General features: G+C 40.3%; 1 protein-coding gene across 6 annotated transcripts in view; it reads right to left on the bottom strand.

Annotated features, from left to right (window-relative positions):
* The window catches only part of RBL1 (RB transcriptional corepressor like 1), a 64,946-nt gene extending 52,385 nt beyond the window's left edge, over positions 1 to 12,561 (bottom strand). For 5 of the 6 annotated variants that reach the window (XR_006200463.1, XM_042931024.1, XM_042931023.1 and 2 more), the window contains exons 1-6: positions 12,319 to 12,561; positions 7,904 to 8,037; positions 1,336 to 1,536; positions 905 to 969; positions 674 to 802; positions 403 to 563 (exon numbers count right to left, since the gene is read on the bottom strand). Coding sequence is in view for 5 of the 6 variants with exons in the window: in XM_042931024.1 (XP_042786958.1) it covers positions 403 to 563; positions 674 to 802; positions 905 to 969; positions 1,336 to 1,536; positions 7,904 to 8,037; positions 12,319 to 12,474 (846 nt within the window). In the remaining variant the exon portion in view is untranslated. Of the gene's footprint in view, positions 1 to 402; positions 564 to 673; positions 803 to 904; positions 970 to 1,335; positions 1,537 to 7,903; positions 8,038 to 8,132; positions 8,212 to 12,318 lie in introns of those variants that run through there. The other variant, XM_042931026.1, reaches the window with a different exon arrangement.
* Positions 12,562 to 19,657: the final 7,096 nt, after the last annotated feature.

Raw genomic sequence — 19,657 nt, 5'->3', positions numbered from 1 at the left:
TTATATGGAATTAAAGCTATAGTTGTTATAGATCATCCCACCTTTAGAAAATACTCAGCAGTTACTCAAATTGTGGCAGTAAATTAGTTTATTCTGACCTGCTTTTTACGTTCTGTTCTTCGTAATTCTTTTATCAGAGCCTCTTACAGCTGCCTCTGCCTATGAATTTACTTGACAGTACATACAGTTGGTCACAGTCTTTAACAGCTCAGTTTGCACACCACAAAAGATTATAGGGCAATTCTGCACCACAGCATTCTACATCACAGCAGAGACTGAACCCTGATAATCTGGACCTTGAGTCCTGTAACACTGAGAACTTGTTTAAAACCTTGTTTTTGCCTTTGAGGCTCCTGCTACTGACCCTTAAAAATCTTAGCCATTCACTTATAAGTACAGTACCTTTCTGTCAAAAAGTTTTGAAATATACGGCTTAAAGTAGTGCTCCTTTATTCCTTTTGCTTCTACTAGAAGTCCATCATGCAGTTCACACAGTACAGCAATGATGCAGGGAGGTTCTTCAGAAGCCCTAAAGTCAGCAGTATGGAAATCAGATGGTAAACCTAGTTTGATAGGGTATGAAGAGCAAAAGAGGGGGAAGAAGAATATGGTCAACTTTCAAAACTTTTTCTAAAAACTATGACGAATTTTTAAAAATAAATAAGGTTATTACCTTTAAATGATGGGTTTAACAAATCTCGTCTATTTGGGCATATAATGGCATTGGCAAAAATCAGATCCAAGCAGCACAGAAGTAAATGGTAAGAGTTTACTAAATCATCTCCAATCATACGAAAATTACCTTTGTAAGAAAAAAAAAAAAGACACGAAGACCAGAAACCTCTCATGTCAAATAACCAGTGCCCACAGTAGAAATGTAAAACCACTGAAAGTATCACCTTACCCTTAGTATAAACAAAGAGGGTCCAACAGAAATTAAAGAGATCCTTAACACTGCAAGGAATCCTCCTAGAAAGAAAAAATGTACTTTTTAATTGACTAATTTGCTAAATATCACTCCACATTTGTCATTTAAATTGAAATAGCAAACATAAATAACTAGAAAGTCAAATTACATGTAAAATTCCATTGACAAAGGACAATTTACAGTCCATTAAATGGACTTAAATAAGCCTTTTTAGTCTGCACAAAATAATCAGAACATAAAAAAATAAGTATTACCCTGAATTTCCAGATACGGTAATTATAAATGGGTTTTTTTAAAATTTTTTTTCCACAAATGGATTCTTATGGTAAAAAACAGACTTTAAAAATGCAAATTTCCTAAGCTTTATGTTTTTTTTATATCAATTATATAACGATTAAGGTTCTCACCTCTGCTTCCTGCTTCGTGGTAACCTCGGTAGCTCTTCATATGGATTTTGAAATATATCTAAAAAAATTGGCTCAAATTTTTTGAAAATTACAGTAGACACCTCAAAATTTCTTTCTAGCCTTTCTATACGTTCACGAAATTCTTGTGGCAGGTTTGACATGTCCATCCACTTCTTCATTTTATTAAAAAACTGTATTAAGCTAAACAAATTAAAAAAAGCAACTTTAAAAGGAGTCCATACAATGGACAAGTTAACATTTTATTTACGCCTACAAATCTTTATCTAAAAACCTAAATTTATCAAAAAAAAAAAAAAAAAGCAACCAAAAAATCTCGCTCCCAAGTGCTATGAAATTACTCTGACTCCCAGAATCACTATAGGAATGTAGATTTTGAATTATGGTCATTACATCAATGTCTTCTAAGCAAGGGGCAATGACACCTACCTACTTCTTTTATTCCCTACAGCACCTAGACAGTAATTTGTATATACATTACAGAGTAAATACCAACAGATTGTTGAGTTCACAAAATTAGTTTGAGGACAGACATAATCTCCCAAGTAGTGGATTCTGGAAGTTGATCACAAAGCACCAGACAGCTACAGTTTAGGAATAAAATTCAAGTGTTCATGTTCCAATGTGTGGTTCTACCACCAAATATAAACGAAGAAGGTAGTACATATCCAGAAAATCACTTAATGATTATTACTCCACCTTTCTGGCTTATTCAATTATGGGTACATTTTTTATGTCCCCATGTTAGTATGGTCTTAGATTGAAAATATGTAGTGCTAAGGTCCATATAAGTGTCTAGCACTATATACAGAATACTTTTTTTATAAAGATTTTAAAAGTAATCTCTTCACCCAACGTGGGGCTTGAACTCACAACCCCAGGATCAAGAGTTGCATGCTTTACTGACTGAGCCACCCAGGGGCCCCTGGAATGATACTTTAAGAAAAAAAAAAAAGTTGATAGAAGACATCATCAGCTAATTGTCCACAGGTACCCAAACTCCAGATATGCTGATTGAAATCTGAGACTCTAAGAGTCTTTTTTACAAATTTTTTTTTTTTTAGTCTTTATTTTTGAGAGAGAGAGAGAGAGAGAGATACAGAGTGTGAGTGGGAGAGGGGCAGAGAGAGAGGGAGACACTGAATCTGAAGCAGGCTCCAGGCTCTCAGCTGTTAGCACAGAGCCCGACTGGGGCTCGAACCCACGAACCGTGAGATCATGACCTGAGCCGAAGTTGGATGCTTAAGCGACTGACTCGTGATCTCAGCTCAGGTCATGATCTCATGGTTTGTGAGTCTGAGCCCCGTGTCAGGCTCTATGCTGACAGCTTGGAATCTGCTTGTGATTCTCTCTCTCCCTTTCTCTCAGCCTTTCCTTGGCTTTCTCTCTCTGTCTCTCAAAATTAAATAAATATTTTAAAAAAGATTATAAACAATAGCAAAAAACATTATTGCCAGGTTGCTAAATATTTATTTGGGCTGACAGATTATAGTCTCTTGTAGGAGACTTTGTTTGGGGAGGCAGGGATGCTCAGCATGTGAAATCCTTTCCTTTGTTTGAGGAATTCCCCAATTTTGAATCTTGCCATCTGCTAGGTAGATCACCTTCACTGGAAGTTAGGGTGAAGGCATAAAACCTGAGGTCTTTGATGTATGTTTGGGATTTTGAATATGGAGCTGGTGGCACAGAGAACACAACAACTGATTAATTCTTACAATCAATTAGCTCTCAGGGGCAAATACAGTCGCAATGTCCAGGGATGGTACTGATGATCATGCAAGTCATGTCCTTGTTAGATAAATTTTTGTGATATGCTTTTCGCTATAGCCAGGCTCCTTTTGTTCCTGGACATTTTCCAAGTCTATTTTTTCAAGTCATTCTAAAGACTTTGTCAGCTATTCAATATCCTTTCAGTAAATTTCTCTTCTCCTTAAGTTAGCCAAAGTTGGTAGTTAGTATCTGTTTTTTTTATAAACAAGGGGCTTGACTAACACATCCCCATATAAATCCACTGTATTTACTGTTATCCCAAAAATGGCTGTTCTATCGTGGAACAAAGTACATCAAATGTCTGAAAACAAAAAAAAAACAACCTTACAGCATTGTTATTACTTAAATGAGGATTATGATTTTTAAAACTAAAATAAGAAGCAAAGTAAACTTGACAGCTTTCAAAACTATCCTGTTCATTGGGATTCTGTTGTAAAGAAAACATCATTCCAAAAAGCACATGAAAGGAAACTCCACATCACTGGCCATCAGGGAAATACAAGATACCATTTCATGCCTACTAGAATGCCATAATAAAAAAGACAAATAATAACAAGTATTGGCAAGGGTAGTGGTAAAACGGAACCCTCAAGCTCTGCTGGTGGGAATGTAAACTCGTGCACTTTGGAAAACAATCTTGACAGTTTCTCAAAAGGTTAAACATAGAATTCCCATATGATCCAACAATTCCATTCATACATATACACCACCCCCCAAATGAATATATGTCTCCAAAAGTTGTACACAACTGTTCATAGCAGCATTATTCATAATAGCCAAAAGGTACAAAGAACTCAAGTATCCATCAACTAATAAGTGGATAAACACAATGTGATATATCCATGCAATGTAAATATTATTCAGACATAAAAAGGAATGAAGTGCTGACACATGCCAAGGGCTAGGAGGAGGGAGAAGAAGGAAGTTGTTGTTTAATTGTTACAGAGTTTCAATTTGGGAAACTGAAAAAGTTCTGGAGATGGATAGTGGTGATGGTTGCACAATGTAAATGTATTTAATGCCACCGAACTATATTCACTTAAAATTGGTTATGTGGTAAATTTTGTTATGTAGATTTTACCACACACACACACACACACACACACACACACACACCCTAAAACAAATATAGAGTAGGGATGGTAAACATGGGGCATACGTCCCAATAGCAGCACACTACTGAATTTTACTGGCACTCAAAAAATAAAAAAGAAATTATTGTGTAAAAAGTTAACAGCATCAATGTTCCAATTAAAATTATGAAAAAAAAATTTTCATGAACTAAATATTCATTCAGGTTCTATTATAACATGAAAATAATGAATGAATGTCATCTTGATTTAAATCGCAAGTTATTGAAAAACTTGTGAAAAATGTGGAAAAATTACTTCTCAATACTTAATACAATAAGATGCAGACAAAATAAAAATTCAAATTATATAACAGTAACTATTTTTTAATATTACACTTAATAGCCAAATAAATTTTTAGTTGGAACTCATTTTAAGTTGAAAGTTGCTTTGGTTAAGTTTTTTCACAAACTGAGGCTGAATATATACATACAGTTCAAAACAAACATACTAATATTTGTGGCTGGATGCATATGTAATACAGCATGGACTTGGGAGGCTCCGCCACTTACTAGGGGTATAACCTTTGGGAAGTAATTTAAGTTCTTGGTGACTTGGTTTCCTTATCTGTAAAATGAAATTCATTTCATGGGATTAACTGTGAGGATTAACTGAATAAAAAAATACAAACCCTTAGTATATAGTAAGTGCCTACCATACAGGTAATTTCTCAATAAAAATTTTCTAGTTTTACATGTACATCTAGAATCTACATTTGCACAGTATTTTGCAGTATGATTTATGAACAATATTTGATGAGAATAATCAGGGGCACCTGGGTGGCTCAGTCGGTTAAATGTCTGACTCTTGGCTTTGGCTCAGGTCATGATCTCATGGTTCGTGGGACCAAGCCCCATGTAGGGCTCTGTGCTGACAGCGCAGAGCCTACTTGGGATTCTCTCCCCCATGACCAAAATAAATAAACATTAAAAAAAAAAAAAAAAAAGGATTTAATCATTTAAAATTATCCTTAAAGTTCAAACTGTGAAAATAGCCCAAATTATTATAAATCAATGTAAATAATAACATCACTTGTAATTCTTTTTTATTTGTCTGAACATGATGAAGCTGGTCTATGCTCTTTTAGTAGTTCAGAATCTGACACCTGAAAAAATTTATATCAGGGGTACCTGGGTGGCTCAGTTGGTTGAGTGCCCGACTTTGGCTCAGGTCATGATGTCAAGTTTGGTTGGCTCAAGCCCCACGCTGGGCTTTGTGCTGACAGGCTTTGCCTGCTTTGAATTCTCTATCTCCCTCTCTCTCTGCCCCTCCCCTGCTCACTCTCTCTCAAAAATAAACATTAAAAAAAATTTTTTTTTTAATTTCTATCAATCTACATTAAAAAAACTAGTACCTTTTGACCCTTCGCTACATTTTTAGAAATTTAGCGGAAATACATTTTCACAATGATGTTCAGCTGTGTATTACCACAAAGAACTGGATACAACCTAAATGGTCATTGATAAGGGGTTGGCTAACTATATGAAACATCCTTACACCCTAAATCCTAGAGTAAGGAAGAGCTACTTATGGTGATATGGAAGGATTACCAGAATATTAAGAAAAGCAACTGCAAAATAATACATAGTGGGATTGCATTTATGTTTTAAAAAAACAACGAAAACACTAAAAAACAGGCTTTTTTTTCTGTTTAATAAGTTATTAACAGTAAATTGTTTAAGTGGTTAATTCTGGGGAATGAGGAAAAAAAAGAAAGAGGTATCTTTACATTTTTAAACCTTCTGTATTATTTGAAAATTTGTGAACCTTTTAAAAAATGATGGTAAAAGTATACATAACAGAAAACTTACCATTTTAACCATTTTTAAGTGTACATTAAGTACATTCCCAACGTGCAACCATCACCACCATACATCTCCAGAATGTTTTCGTTATTTGAAATTTTTACCATATACTTATACTGCTCTAAATTTTAAGTTCTTCTTTTTGGTTCAGTTTCCCCAATAACCTAATATTCTAAATATTTAAAAATTTTTATATGGTCAATAATGAGAAACACTGATAGAAAAGTCAGATTATTTTATATTACAATGAAGAGGGATATTCTGCTCAATTAAAAAAATTATGTGAATTCAATCTTAATTATACTTTCATTTTATTTTTATCACTAATGACAAAAATTGATACCTATTAAAGTTTTAAAAACTGCCTTCAGGGAAAAATTTTGTCTTTAATGCACTATTTTTCCACTTACGAAAACTAAAATTGTTCTGAGAAAAAAAAATTTTGGTTTTTAATTTAGCATGAATTGAAACCTAATTGCTCTCCCTGGATAGGTCTTTCAAAGTTTGTTTCTCTTCCATGCTGGAAACCCATGACAGCAAATAGACAACAACCTCAAGTAGTCTTGTCATGGGTAGAAAATCCCAGAAACTGAGAACACTACCATCTATATCTGGTTCACTCCATTTCTTTTGTTTTGTATCCAGGCAAATAGTTCCACATGATTAATACTAGAGCAAGTAAAAGCTATAGCTAAGACCTTCTGATTGCTTACCTGTTGCAAGGTAAAAAATATTAACTATACGGTAGAAAAACAAGACAACACCTTTAGCAGATAATCAAAATTAACATCACCAAAGAGAAGCAGGTGGATATTGTGCCTCCAGATGTAATATAGTGAAGACACAAAACTACTTATGTAGTTTTCTATCTGGGGATATGTAACTTGCTTCTAAGTATAAGAAAATATGAGACAAATCCAAAATGAGGAGTAATCTATTAAAAAGGAGGAGGTAATTGGGGTGCCTGGGTGGCTCCAGTTGGTTAAGCATCTAACTTCAGCTCAGGTCATGATCTCATAGTTCATGAGTTTGAGACCCACAACGGGCTCTGTGCTGACAGCTCCAAGCCTGGAGCCTACTCAGACCCTATGTCTCCCTCTCTCTCTGCCCCTCCCCTACTAGCACTTTGTCTTTCTCTCTCTCAAAAATAAACATTAAAAAAAATTTTTTTTTTAAAAGTGGGGGGTAAGGTGGTTGTGGACTATATTCTTGCTGTGGAAATATTCCTGATTAAAGGAAACTAAACTGACATGATAAGTGAATGTAATAACTGATCCTAGATTGGAAATTGTTCTTCTAAAAAGCTGCTATAAAGACCATTATTGGATCAACTAATAAAACTAGAATAGAGATAATAGATTAAATTATTGTATCAATGTTAACTTTGCTGAAGTTGATAACTGTTGTAGTTATCTAAGTTTATACACTGAACTATTTAGGGACAAAGGGCTATAATGTACGTTACTTACTTTGAAATAGTTGAGGAAAAACTTTTTGAGAAAGATCAAATGACAAAGCAAATGGAGTAAAATGTCAATAGGTGAATTTGGGTCAAGGGTATCTGGGTGTTCTTTCTACTTTCCTTATTTTTGCAACTTTTCTGAAAGCTTGAAATTGTCTCCAAATTTAAAAAAATTAATAAAAAAAGCTACAGATAAAAAAGATTTAGTACAGAGACCTCTGAAGTCAGAATTTGAGGAAAAGGGGCAATGGAATAATGTGAGAATTGGAAAAGGAGACCTATAGGATAACAAACTTAAAATGGAATAGAGTTAAACAGAAATTAAATTCTAAAGCTAAATTTAGGACTTATAAAACAGTGTTTGAAAAATCAAAGTGCTTTACCTTAATTTAGCTGAACGTAGTATTCTGGTAAGTGAAACACAATTTCCTTCCATGATACCCTTCCCAACAGTAGGAATAATGCTTTTGCGGCATGCAACATATAACGAACATGCCAACCAGTGTATAACTTCTCCCTGGCAGGCAAAAGACAAACAGTAAAATGGATGTATTATGTTAAAATGCTTGAATTCTAGAACCAAAAAAAGATCTTGGAATTGTCTGATCTTACATTATGTATATAACAGGCCAAAGTGATGAAGATATTTGCCCAAGGTCACGAAGCTTAGTTTTGCAGTAATGGGTATAAAACTCCTTACATCAGTCCTGTGTAAGATGCTAAATCAGCATTAGTCTAAAAACAGATCTTTCATCTATACCCCAAATCTAATATTATACAAAGAGTTCTCTTAAAATTTCTCAGCACTGGCTTTCTCAATTTTATAACACCGGTGAGTCATGGCCTTGAAGATGCTTAAGTTCCTTTCCACCATGTTAATTTTATGTTTCTTCTTTAACCAGTTTGTCAGAGAAAGGAAAGTACTGAGTAGAAAGATGGCCAGGGAGACACATAAAAAGTTCATATCTATCTCAAGCAACATAAAGGAGACTGTCATTTTTGTAAGGTAAAAATTTGGGGAATTATTTACCTAATCTTTAAAAAAATTTTTTATTTTAGAGAGAAAGAGAGAGCATGAGCAGGGGAGTGGGGTAGAGGGAGAGAAGGAGGGCGAGAGGGAGGAGGAGGGAGAGGAGGAGGAAAGGAGAGAGGGAGGAGGAGGGAGAATCTGAAGATGTTCCACGCTCAGTGAAGAGCCTGACAAAGGGCTTGAAGCCACAACCCTGGGATCACAACCTGAGCCGAAATCAAGAGTCAGATGTTCAACTGACTCAGCCACCCGAGCACCCATATTTACCCAATCTTTAAAATAGTAATTTAGCCTATTTTAGCAGATATCTCAATTTATAATGCTATAAAAAAGATGACATTTGGTAATTCAACACTTGTCTGCTTTAGACTTGAGATATCTCCCAAGTTAGAATCACTTTATTATTATTAATGTTTACCTACTTTTGAGAGAGAGAGAGAGAGAGAGACAGAGCCCGAATGGGAGAGGGGCAGAGACAGGGAGACACAGAATCCGAAGCAGGCTCCAGGCTCTGCACTGTCAGCACAGAGCCTAATGAAGGGCTTGAACCCATGAACCACGAGATCATGACTCAAGCCAAAGTCAGATGCTCAACCAACTGAGCCACCCAGGCATCCCTATTACTTTTTGTGAAGTTTATTTATTTTGAGAGAGAGAGTATGCATGCCAGTGGGGGAGGGGCAGAGAGAGGGAGAGAGAATCCCAAGCAGGCTTTGCATTAGCGCAGAGCCTGACATAGGGCTTGATCCTACAAACAGCGTAAAATCATGATCTGAGCCAAGATCAAGAGTCAGACACTCGACTAAGTCACCCAGGTGCCCCTTAAAATCACTTTATAAGTTTACTACTGAACTATATATGGATTTTAAGGTTTAAGAATTAGACACAATACAGCACAACATATTACTGTTCCTATTTACTATTCTACAGATCCTCTTTAAGACCAGATTCTAGAAGGATAAAAACATGGAAAGATTTCTTGTAGTAATCCAAAAGGGGTGGGCAGAAATGGGGTGGGCACCAATAGAGTTAAAGCCCAGTGTTACTACCTTAAAGTAGTGAGAAATCTTATTTGCTCAAGGTATTAAATGAGGCAGTAAGCTTAAGTTTGGATAATTTTAGAAGCCTTGATTAACCAATTATTTGGGAATAGCATCCAAGTATTACAAGAGCCACTGGAAGGGCACCTGGGTAGCTCAGTCGGTGAAGCATCTGACTTCATCTCAGGTCATGATCTTGTGCTTCGTGGGTTTGAGCCCCACATTGGGCTATGTGCTGACAGCTCAGAGCCTAAAGCCTGCTTCAGATTCTGTGTCTCCCCCTCTCTCTGCCCCTCCCCCAGTCGCGCATGCTCTCTCTCTCTCTCTTAAAAATAAACGTTAAAAAAAAAAAAAGAGCCATTCGATACAGGTTACTAGATGAAAACACCATAGAGATAAAGAAAATAAGTACTGAAATTCTTGCTTCTTTTTCCTAAAAAAAAAAAAAAGAAAAGAAAAAAGTCATCTTTATTATTTATTCTGATGCTAGACCTTAGAAATGCAATGATGGTTTCTGACCTCATTGAATTACAAATTTAGAGTTAAGAAAAGGAACAGAAAACCATGATCTATAATTGATGAGACATGCTGTAAGAATCGAAGATAAAGTGTGAGAGACTATAGCATAATAACTGATGTTAAGTGGAGGTCAGAGAAGGATTCACAGAGGGAGACACCAAAATGTAAGAGGGAAAGGCAAGGGAGAAATGTAAGCAGGAAGTTGTCAGGCATACTGACAGGCAGGAAGCTGGGGACAGGGCTTCTTAACAACAGAGGGGCACCTGGGTGACTCAACTGGTTAAGTGTCTGACTTAGGCTCAGGTCATGATCTCGAAGTTCACGTGTTCCAGCCCCACATCTCAGTCCCTCCAGCCCCACATCTTCAGAACCTCTGTCCCTCTCTCTCTCTGCCCCTCCCCTGCTTGCGTGCATGATCTCTCTCTTAAAAATTTTTTTTTAAAGATTGCCTTATAAAAACCAGTAGATCTATGAAAATACCTACTCTAAGAGTCTTTCACCGAAAACAAACAAAAGAGAAAAAAAAAGGAGGGGCGGCTGGGTGGCTAAGTTGGTTGAGTGTCCAACTCTTGCTTCTGGGTGCAGGTCATGATCTCATGGTTGGTGGGATGGAGCCTGATTCCGGCTCTGCGCTGTAAGTGTGCAGCCTGCTTGGGATTCTCTCTCTGCCCCTCCCTGCTCGTGCTCTCTCTCAAATAGATAAGTTAATTTAAAAAATAAAAGAAGAGGAAGAATATAAAAGACTCTGGACAGAATAAACCCTCACCAAATCTTAATTCACAGATCTGTGCTCTCTAAATCAAACCTTCAAGATGTCCTGATTAACTTCCCCTAACTGGAGATTTAGTTCTCCACTTTGCCTGTTGGTGAGTGGGAAAAGTTTCCAGGCAGAGGGTGTGGCGTGAAGAAAGTACACAAGTGGGAAGAAACTTGGCATGTTCAAGAATCTGAAAGAGGTGTCCAGTTTAATGCCCTGACCAGTTTGCACAGTAAATGCTTATTCAGCGACAGACCAAAAGAGGACTTGGGATGTCGGAAACACTGTCTTGGGCTTTTAGAAATTAGTTTCTTTTCACTGAGCGGCCATAATTCATAATCTCCCTTTCTTATTCCTCCTTCAGCTTTCCAGTCATGCCACTCATGGATGCAGGTCACTGTCCTTTATCCAGTCTGCAATAGTCCTACCGTAGACACATACGAAGAGTGTCTCTTAGGTATTTTTCCCTCATATACAGACACACATACTCAATTTCAAATATCCAACTATATGCTTCTGAACCCACCAATTAATTATTTCACTGGGTGGTGAGTCGGTGGAGCACTGTGTGTGTGTGTGTGTGTGTGTGTGTGTGTGTGTGTCTAGACCCCTTGGATCATGAAACAAAACCTCTGAATTTAAATATAATGAAATACATTCCGCCGCAACGCCATCTCTACACTGCATTCCTTGTCTGGATTCCTATAATAATTAGCAGAACGACCCTGAGGAAGACCCTTCTCTGGGCCTTGATATTATTACCTGGAAAGCAGGTATAATTCGGCCCTGCCATATTCACAGGGCGGTGGGGGAGGACTCAATGCAAGAATGGTTGGGAAGAATCTAATGATGGTTTACACTTATTTTATCCAGAACCAGGCCCTGTGCTAAGCATCAGGATACGGACACAGGAGCAAGCTGGGGCTGAGAGCCTTTCTTCAAAGCGAGCACCCCACACCTCCGCCCGGACGAGGCCAAAGGGTGGAGGCCAAAGCTTAAGCCCTTTCGTGGAATGGCGATCCCAGGTCGGGTTCCCAGGGTCGTGGTGAGAACTAAGTGAGACAACAGATTTAAAGAGCTGGGCAGTGGTGTAGCATTAACTTCACTTTAGCTTTTACCATTATGGCATTTGGTTTTTTAACAGATTTACGGGCACTATCACGACGTCTGCGGCGCTCGACGGGGCGGAGGGAAGCTGGTCTGGAGTCTAGGGGACCCCCGAGTGACGTGTGACCCTCCGCTCCTCTTCCGGACTTCGGTTTCCCGCCTCAGAAAGAAAACGGATAGATTGGTCTACACCCGCCCTTCCAGCTTCGTACTCCTCTGCTCCCGGCTGGGCAGCGACCCTTCCCGGCGGGGAAACTCCCACCGCCCCACAGGGTGGGGTAGGGGCGGGGCGAAGGTGGGGCCTGGCAGGGGTCTGGTCCGGCCGCCCCACCTGCCGCCGCTCACCTCTAGGCTGTAGTTGCCCCGGATGGCGGTGAAGTCGTCCAGGGCTTCGGCCGCGCTCCCCTCGTCCAGGTTCAGCTCCTGGCACAGAGCCTGCAGCGCCTCTCCGGCGGCGGCAAGCACCGCCGCCCCCTCAGCGTGGGGCTCGTCCTCGAACATCCCCTCAGGCCCTGCGGGCAGCGCAGCCACGGCCCCCCGGCTCCTTTCTCGTTTTCTGGGCGCGCTACCCACAACCCCCTGCGCCAAAGCGCGCGAAAGTCGGTGACTTTAGCACGACGTCTCTCCGACAGTCTGCATCCGCGTTTCCCCTCAAAAAAGTCCGTTTCTCCTACAGGGCGCCCAGTGGCCTCTCTCTGGAGATGTGTGATAAGAAGATGGATCTCAATTCCTGGGGAAAAAAACAAAAACAAAAACACCTTGGGCGTGGTCTTTGTCGGGCTGCGAGGGGCACAGCCAGCGCAGCAAGTTGTTGCGGAGGGATCGGCAGCCGCGCGCAGAGGCTGCTGGGAATTGTAGTCCATATCCTGCCTTGACGGCCGCGGCGCTGCCCGGGTCTCGGCTGCTCTTCGGCTTCGACGGAGCTGTCTCTTGTGAGGTGATCTCCTCGATCGTCTTCGGGAGAAGCCTCCTCTGTACCACTAACCCATGGGCGTGTGTTTTCCACTGCCTCGCCAAACTTCGTCTCAGACTTGCCCCTTGATAAGAGACCGAGGCACGAACTGAAAAAAGTGGTCTCGTGACAGCGGGAGGCCTCGGGATTCCTGTCTCCAGCGGCCAGTGAGTGGTCTGTTGAATGACTGAAGGGCTGGAGAGGCAGGGATGTCAGGGAACCACTCCTTGTCTCTTCTCGGTTGCTAAACCAGGCTAGACCTGGGCTGAGAGAATTGCAGTAATCAATGACCCTGGGAACCGTCCTAGTCAAGACAGTCATTCCAGGCTTAGAAATGGCCTGAGCATAAGCCTTAAGGCACGGAACGGGTCTCCACGCTTCCCCTTCTGCTCCACCAAAACCCCTTCTGCAGGAAGAGCCAGAGTGATCCAGAGCATGTCACTCTACTCAAAATCTTTCAAAGATTCCTCTTGCCCTTAAAATAGTATCCAAATTCCTTGTGATCTGGCCTCACCTCATTGCCCCCGCACGAGTATATAATAAGGTGCAGCCTAACTGCTTTGTTTTGGAACCTTGAAAATGCCAAGCTGTCAAGCTAGTTCTTGCCTCAAGGCCTTTCTCACATGCTGTTCAAAGAGCCCCAAATACTCAACATCAGGTCTTTGCTTGTCTGGCTCCTCCTCCTGGTTCAAGTTCAACTAAACGTAAACTTCTCAGGCCATTCCTGAGCACTGTATGTAAAATAGCTGACCCTCCAGCCAACACTCCTTTTCATTGTCTCATAGTACCATATCACAATTGACATTATCTTGTTTATTCACTGGCTCTTCCTACTAAAATGTGACTTGAATGAAAGCGGGGGCCTTTTTTTTTTTTTTTTTTTTTTTTCCATGTTCACAGTATTACAATGTTTAGATTAGTGCCTGGCTCATAGTACTTGAAAAATTACAAAATGTCCATTGATGCTTGGGTGAGGGAAGGAGTCACCAGAGATGAAAATGGAAGACAAGTCAAGGTAGGTTGCAAAGGACCTCATAAGCCCCACCGAAAGCCTAGACATTGTCAGTGTGTTTTTCAAATGTTTATTTATTTTGAGACGGAGAGTGGGAGGGAAAGAATCCCAAGCACCAAGCAGGCTCCGTGCTGCCAGCGCAGAGCCTGACTCGAGGCTCAAACTCACAAAACTGTGAGATCATGACCTCAGCCGAGATCAAGAGTCAGACGCTTAACCAACTGAGCCACCAGGCGCCCCATCGGTGGCGGGTTTTAATGAAAGGAGGTAAGGAGTGATCCATATATGTTCTGAGAACGTCCCTCTGGCTACAGTGGGACACAGATTGGATGGGGTAGAGACCAGAGGTATGGAGATGGCAGGGGGCTGGCCCAGCATTGGAAGGAGCCAGTCTGAAGAGAGGTCGCTGCCTCAGGACTGAATGGGACACTGCTAAAGAGGGTGAAAGGGCGGGCCTATGCCGGCGGACTCCATCTTGTTCTGTGTCCTTCACCTTGACCACACCTCCTCCCCTTGAGTAACCCCCCCCCCCACCTGCCTAACAGGACTCGGACCCTTCCCCAGCCAATCGGCTGAGGCCATAGCCATTACTTCACCAACTGCCCCTAGGCCCCAATAAAACCTTTGTCCTTTTGAAACTCGATCTCTCTCCCTGGTATCTCACCGCTGCGTCGGTGCAGGTAAGGGATTGAGCTTGAGCTAGCTCGAATAAAGGCTCTTTTGCTTTTATATCGGACTCGGCTCCCTGGCGGTATTTGGGGCTCACGAATTCTGGGGCTCACGAATTCTGGGCATAACAAGGGAAGTCCCCCCCCCCCCCCCCCCCCCCCAAACAGAAGTTTCCATCTAGGCCAAGAGGGTGAAAGGTGATGCGGTTTCCTGGAATGGGAGTGCAAGCAGAGGGATGAGCTCAGTCGCAGAGCAGCTGTGTTTGGGATGCTTGCAGGAAGTTTAAGAGGAGGCTGTTGGAACCTGGAAGGTAGCCCCTTTCTCCTCTCTCCTGACAATTTCTCAGTCTTCTATACTGTCCACACATGCAGAGGGGTGGGATTTGGGAACCAGCTGCAAGCCAGGTCTCAAAGGAGAAAAACTCAAACTCCTCTTACCCCTCAAACTCAAAATCAAACTGAAACACCCATGTGGTACTTCCAACTCTCTCCTTCCTTCTAGAAGCTACTACTGCAGCTGACTTTAGGACCATCTCATTATCTCTGGAGGGAATGTTGGCACATAGTGTCTGCACAGAGAATCTCCTCCCATTGGTTTTTATTTACTTAGAGGGCTGGTATGGGTGGTTGAGGGGAGGTCTGTCTCCAGTGCCAAGGGGTGTGTCAGTAAAGAAATGTCAGGATTAGTGGAGCTAATGGGTGAAATTCGTCTTGTAGTGGCTCATTTGTTTTCTGATTAACCTATGCTTATTGAGGAGAGAGCTACAGGAGTGGGGACAGCCCGGATATGAGGAATTGGGAATATTCAGGCAATTCCTGATGCTAACAGAGCAGGTAGGGGGTGTGTTGGCATGAGAAGAGATTCCAGGGTAGAACCTTTAGGAACACCTACATTTCAGAGATGGGCAGAATTTGAGGAATGAATGAATTAAACTTCTAAACAGGTATAAAAATAAAGGAGTGGTATCTCAGAGGCCAGGAAAGAAGTATTCCATAGAGGCCAACACCGCAGAGAATTAAAATAGAATTCAAAGAAGACCTCATATCTTATCATTCATGTTTTTTGTGACCTTTGCCAGAGCAGTTTTCTTTGGCACGGTGAGAGTGGAAGCCAGAATACTGTGGCTGAGGGGCTAAAGGGAGGAAGGTCAGAAAGTTGGAAGTAGGAAATAAAAGCTTCTAAGAAGTTTTGTGGTGGAGAGGCAAAAGGAAGGGAATTTTCTAGGATAGGGGAAACACAAGTATGTGAATAATCAGCAACAGGGGCAGGCAGAGAGAGACTGAAGATAAAGAGATCATTGATTTAGCCAGGCCCTGGAAAAGCTGGCCAACCCAAGAATCCAGAGCCTGGGTTTTTTTCTAGGTAGCTCTTGTCTGCAAGGTTATCACCTTACATCTAGATTAAGCAGAACTGTGCTCTGCTGAGTGCAAAGTAGAGCAACATGCAGTAGGGAGTTGAGAGTGGTAAAGGTTTGTTTGGAACAACTGTTGAGAAATATCACTTGGTCTGTCAAATGCAAACATTTTGGTCGTAAGTTTTTGAGGAAAAATAGAATAAAACTAACTCTGCCCCATGGGATCCTGGCTTTCATAGTTGGTCCTGGATAGGATCACAAGAGCTGAGAAATGTCAAGTTTTTTGCCTTTGTCATAACTAATCACTTTTTTATCCAGATCTAAACTGCAGAGGGTGATTCTGACCTCAAAAGAAACCAAGATAAAAGGAAAGAGCTTCAGGAATTACAAACCAAACCAGAGACTCACTGCCTCATTTTTCATTTCTCTAGTAGTTTAGCTTTCATTGAGTTGCAGCATATGGACTCTAGCCCATTTCATCTTTGCTACTGGATTTGATTCTCCTGATTCTTTTCTCACTTCATGTATACTGAGTCCTGAAAATCCTTAATTTCTTCATTCCACGATGTCTACTGAATGCCTGCTTTGTGCAAGATACTGATTCTTCCTTTGATGTGACTTTCAGAACATCCAGACTTGAACTGAGGGGCGCTGCTGGCTTAAAAATGATCCAAGAAACAAAAGCAGCACCATTCAAATGTCATCCAGCAAAGAAAAATTGGGAAACACACATTTTTCCTTCTTTCTACGACTGGATCTAGGCTCTAACTTTGGATTTTCAGTAAGTCCTATCCTGTCTATGTAAAGCCTTCCACTTTCATCTCCTATCTTTTGATTCACCTGATCTGTCACCTTTTACATTAAATCAATGACTTACTTTTTTTTTTAACGTTTTATTTATTTTTTGAGAGACAGCGAGAGAGACAGAGCATGAGCGGGGGAGGGGCAGAGAGAGAGAGGGAGACACAGAATCCAAAGCAGGCTCCAGGCTCTGAGCTGTCAGCACAGAGCCTGACGTGGGGCTCAAACCCACGAACCGCGAGATCGTGACCTGAGCCGAAGTTGGACGCTTAAACCGACTGAGCCACCCAGGCGCCCCATCAATGACTTACTTTTATGACTTTCTTTTGCCATGTTGTAATTCTTTCAAATGTTCTAAACCGAATTATTAGAAAGTACATGCCTTGGCAGTGAGGCCAAGATGAAAGGAAAAAACTCTTTATGTTCCTTTATTTCCCTTATGAAATAAAGCATTATTTAAACAGTACTCTTTTTTTTCCTCCTCTTTTGGACTGTAACTAAACTATGTCATTGCTTTTCAATAAACAGTACTGCCGTAGTCACCAACCCCCCTGCCCCGGCAAAACCAGCCATGCTTCCCTCTTAGTCACCACTCCATGCCCTACACCTAGTCACTGAATCTTGTGGATTCCTCCTCCACCAGGTTTCTGGTTGTCTTTCAACATTTTGTTTTCTCTTCCAATCCATCTTATGTTTAGTTACTAGACCAGTTTTTCTCAAGCAACATTTACACCATGTCACTTTCTTTCTCAGAACTCTTCAGGGGTTCACTATTATAAATTGAATCAGATTTAGACAGCTCAGCATTGAGCATTGGGGACATGTCTGTCACATCCAGCCTCACCTACATGCTTTTTTTTTCTTTCATCAGTATGCTCTCCCTGCTTTTTATCAGGATTCATGTTGGTTTTTATTTTTTCTTATTATCCAGTGGTATTCCCATTTAACACTACACTGAATTTCGAATAGAGAATGAAGTATGGGTACTGAATCCAGATACATTGTGAAAGTTGTCTTTGCTTTGATTCCACTGTGTGATAGGGCCCTATGATTAGCCTCCCTGGTGTTTAATATTTCAGAATTCTCCAGAGCATGTGTCCAGAACCTCTTAAGGCCTTTAGAGGCTCCAAAACTAAAACATTTACCGTGTACCTCCTCCAGATGTAATTTAAAATAGAAACAATTCTAAACAAAATAAGTACAACACCAACAAAAAACAAAAAGAACGTGTAACAAAGTTCTGATTGTTTTTTCCAACATGGCTATTTCATTTTGTAATTCTTTCAAAAAATTATTTTTTCGTCCCCAGCTATGTTGTGCCCTAAGCAGGTACTTGGTGTGCACACACATGCTCCTCTAATGAAAAACTACCCACCTAACCTTTTAACTGTCGGAAAAAAAAGCAGTTGATAATTGTGGGGAGGAGCATAACCTGACCTCGTCATTCTTCCTATTCTTGTTCCTGAAAAGAAAAACTAAAGTGGTGGTTCGTGAGTTGGGTCCCTCCCAGGAAAGTAGTACCAGTCTTGCTCACAAGGGCAGTTAAGTGATTTTTGCTCCTCTTCCTTTGGACTTTGGATAAGGAAACAAGAAGCCAAAAAGTCCAATTTAACTTAAAAATGTAATTCTAAGGTCTTTATCCATCAAAATCTATGTCTAGCGCACTCAATTTGGTCACAAGAAGATATTTCAGGACGGCATTTTAAGTTTTCTTTTAAGAGATTACCCTGACACAGACTTAATTCTACCTAGGACCAAAACTTATGATCATTTTTGTTTCCTGAACCCATGCATACCTAGAATAATCTTGCTCACCCTTAATCCCAGGGAAGCTGAACATTATTAACTAAAAATCACCCCAGATATTAGCCCAAAGCAGAGGAACCTGATGGAAAATCAAACCATATGAGAGAGATGTATGTAACATTCAAAGACAGTAATAGCAAACAGTCTTGGTGAGATTATACCTGTTGCTTCTTGCCTCATTTCAATTTCCTCATTCAGTTTAGAGAAACTTTGAAATAGCTAAGGCTGTTCCCTATGGAGCTACCAAAGAAAGTACAGAGAATTAGAATCAAGAGACTTGAGTTTAAGTCCTAGTAATGCTACTTACTGATTCTGTGCTCTCTGGCAAGTTCTTTAACCTCTCTGAGCCTGTTTCCTCATCTGTAAAATGGCAATAACCATAATGTCTAAATTATACAACTAATGCAAGGGAAAAAAATATGTGAAACTTCCATACAAATAACATTGTAACTTACTATTTCCTTTACTATTTTCCTACCGCACCAGAAACACCTGACGCTAATCTTCACTTCCACATCTTAAAACGTTAGCCCCGTCAATATAGTTAATTCTTAAATGCATGAATTTACATTGAATAATTGAGATTAGGAATGGGTCTACTTAGAGCAAACAGACTGAAGATTACATGTACCCACACATCCATATAAGATGTCTCTGGAAGGATGTATAAGAAACTGAAAAATATAAGAACTGTAGTGCTTAAGGAAAGAGAAATTCAATAATGGTGAGATAAAAATAAGGAAATTTACCTTTTACTGTGTATCTTCGGTATCCTTCGAACTTTGTACTTATTCCAAAAAATAACCTAATAAATAAAATGTATGCTATAAAGGAGATAGACTGTCATGTATGTTTGCTATGATACTTAAGATACTTTTTTTATTACCTGCTTTTATTGATTAGCTCTGTTAATTAAAAAAATGCACCTAAGGGGTGCCTGGGTGTCTCTGTTGGCTAAGCATCATAGTGTGGAGCCTGCTTGGGATTCTCTCTCTCCCTCTCTGTCTGCTTCTCCCCACCCCCCTTTCTCTCAAAAATAAATAAACATTTTTTAAAAATGCACCTAAGGACTTCTAAGCATTTTTTTCAT

This window comes from Panthera leo, chromosome A3 (genome assembly GCF_018350215.1).
Source record: "Panthera leo isolate Ple1 chromosome A3, P.leo_Ple1_pat1.1, whole genome shotgun sequence".
NCBI lineage: Eukaryota > Metazoa > Chordata > Mammalia > Carnivora > Felidae > Panthera > Panthera leo.
The sequence above is the reverse complement of the archived record's forward strand: the minus strand, read 5'-3'. Positions and strand labels throughout refer to the sequence as shown.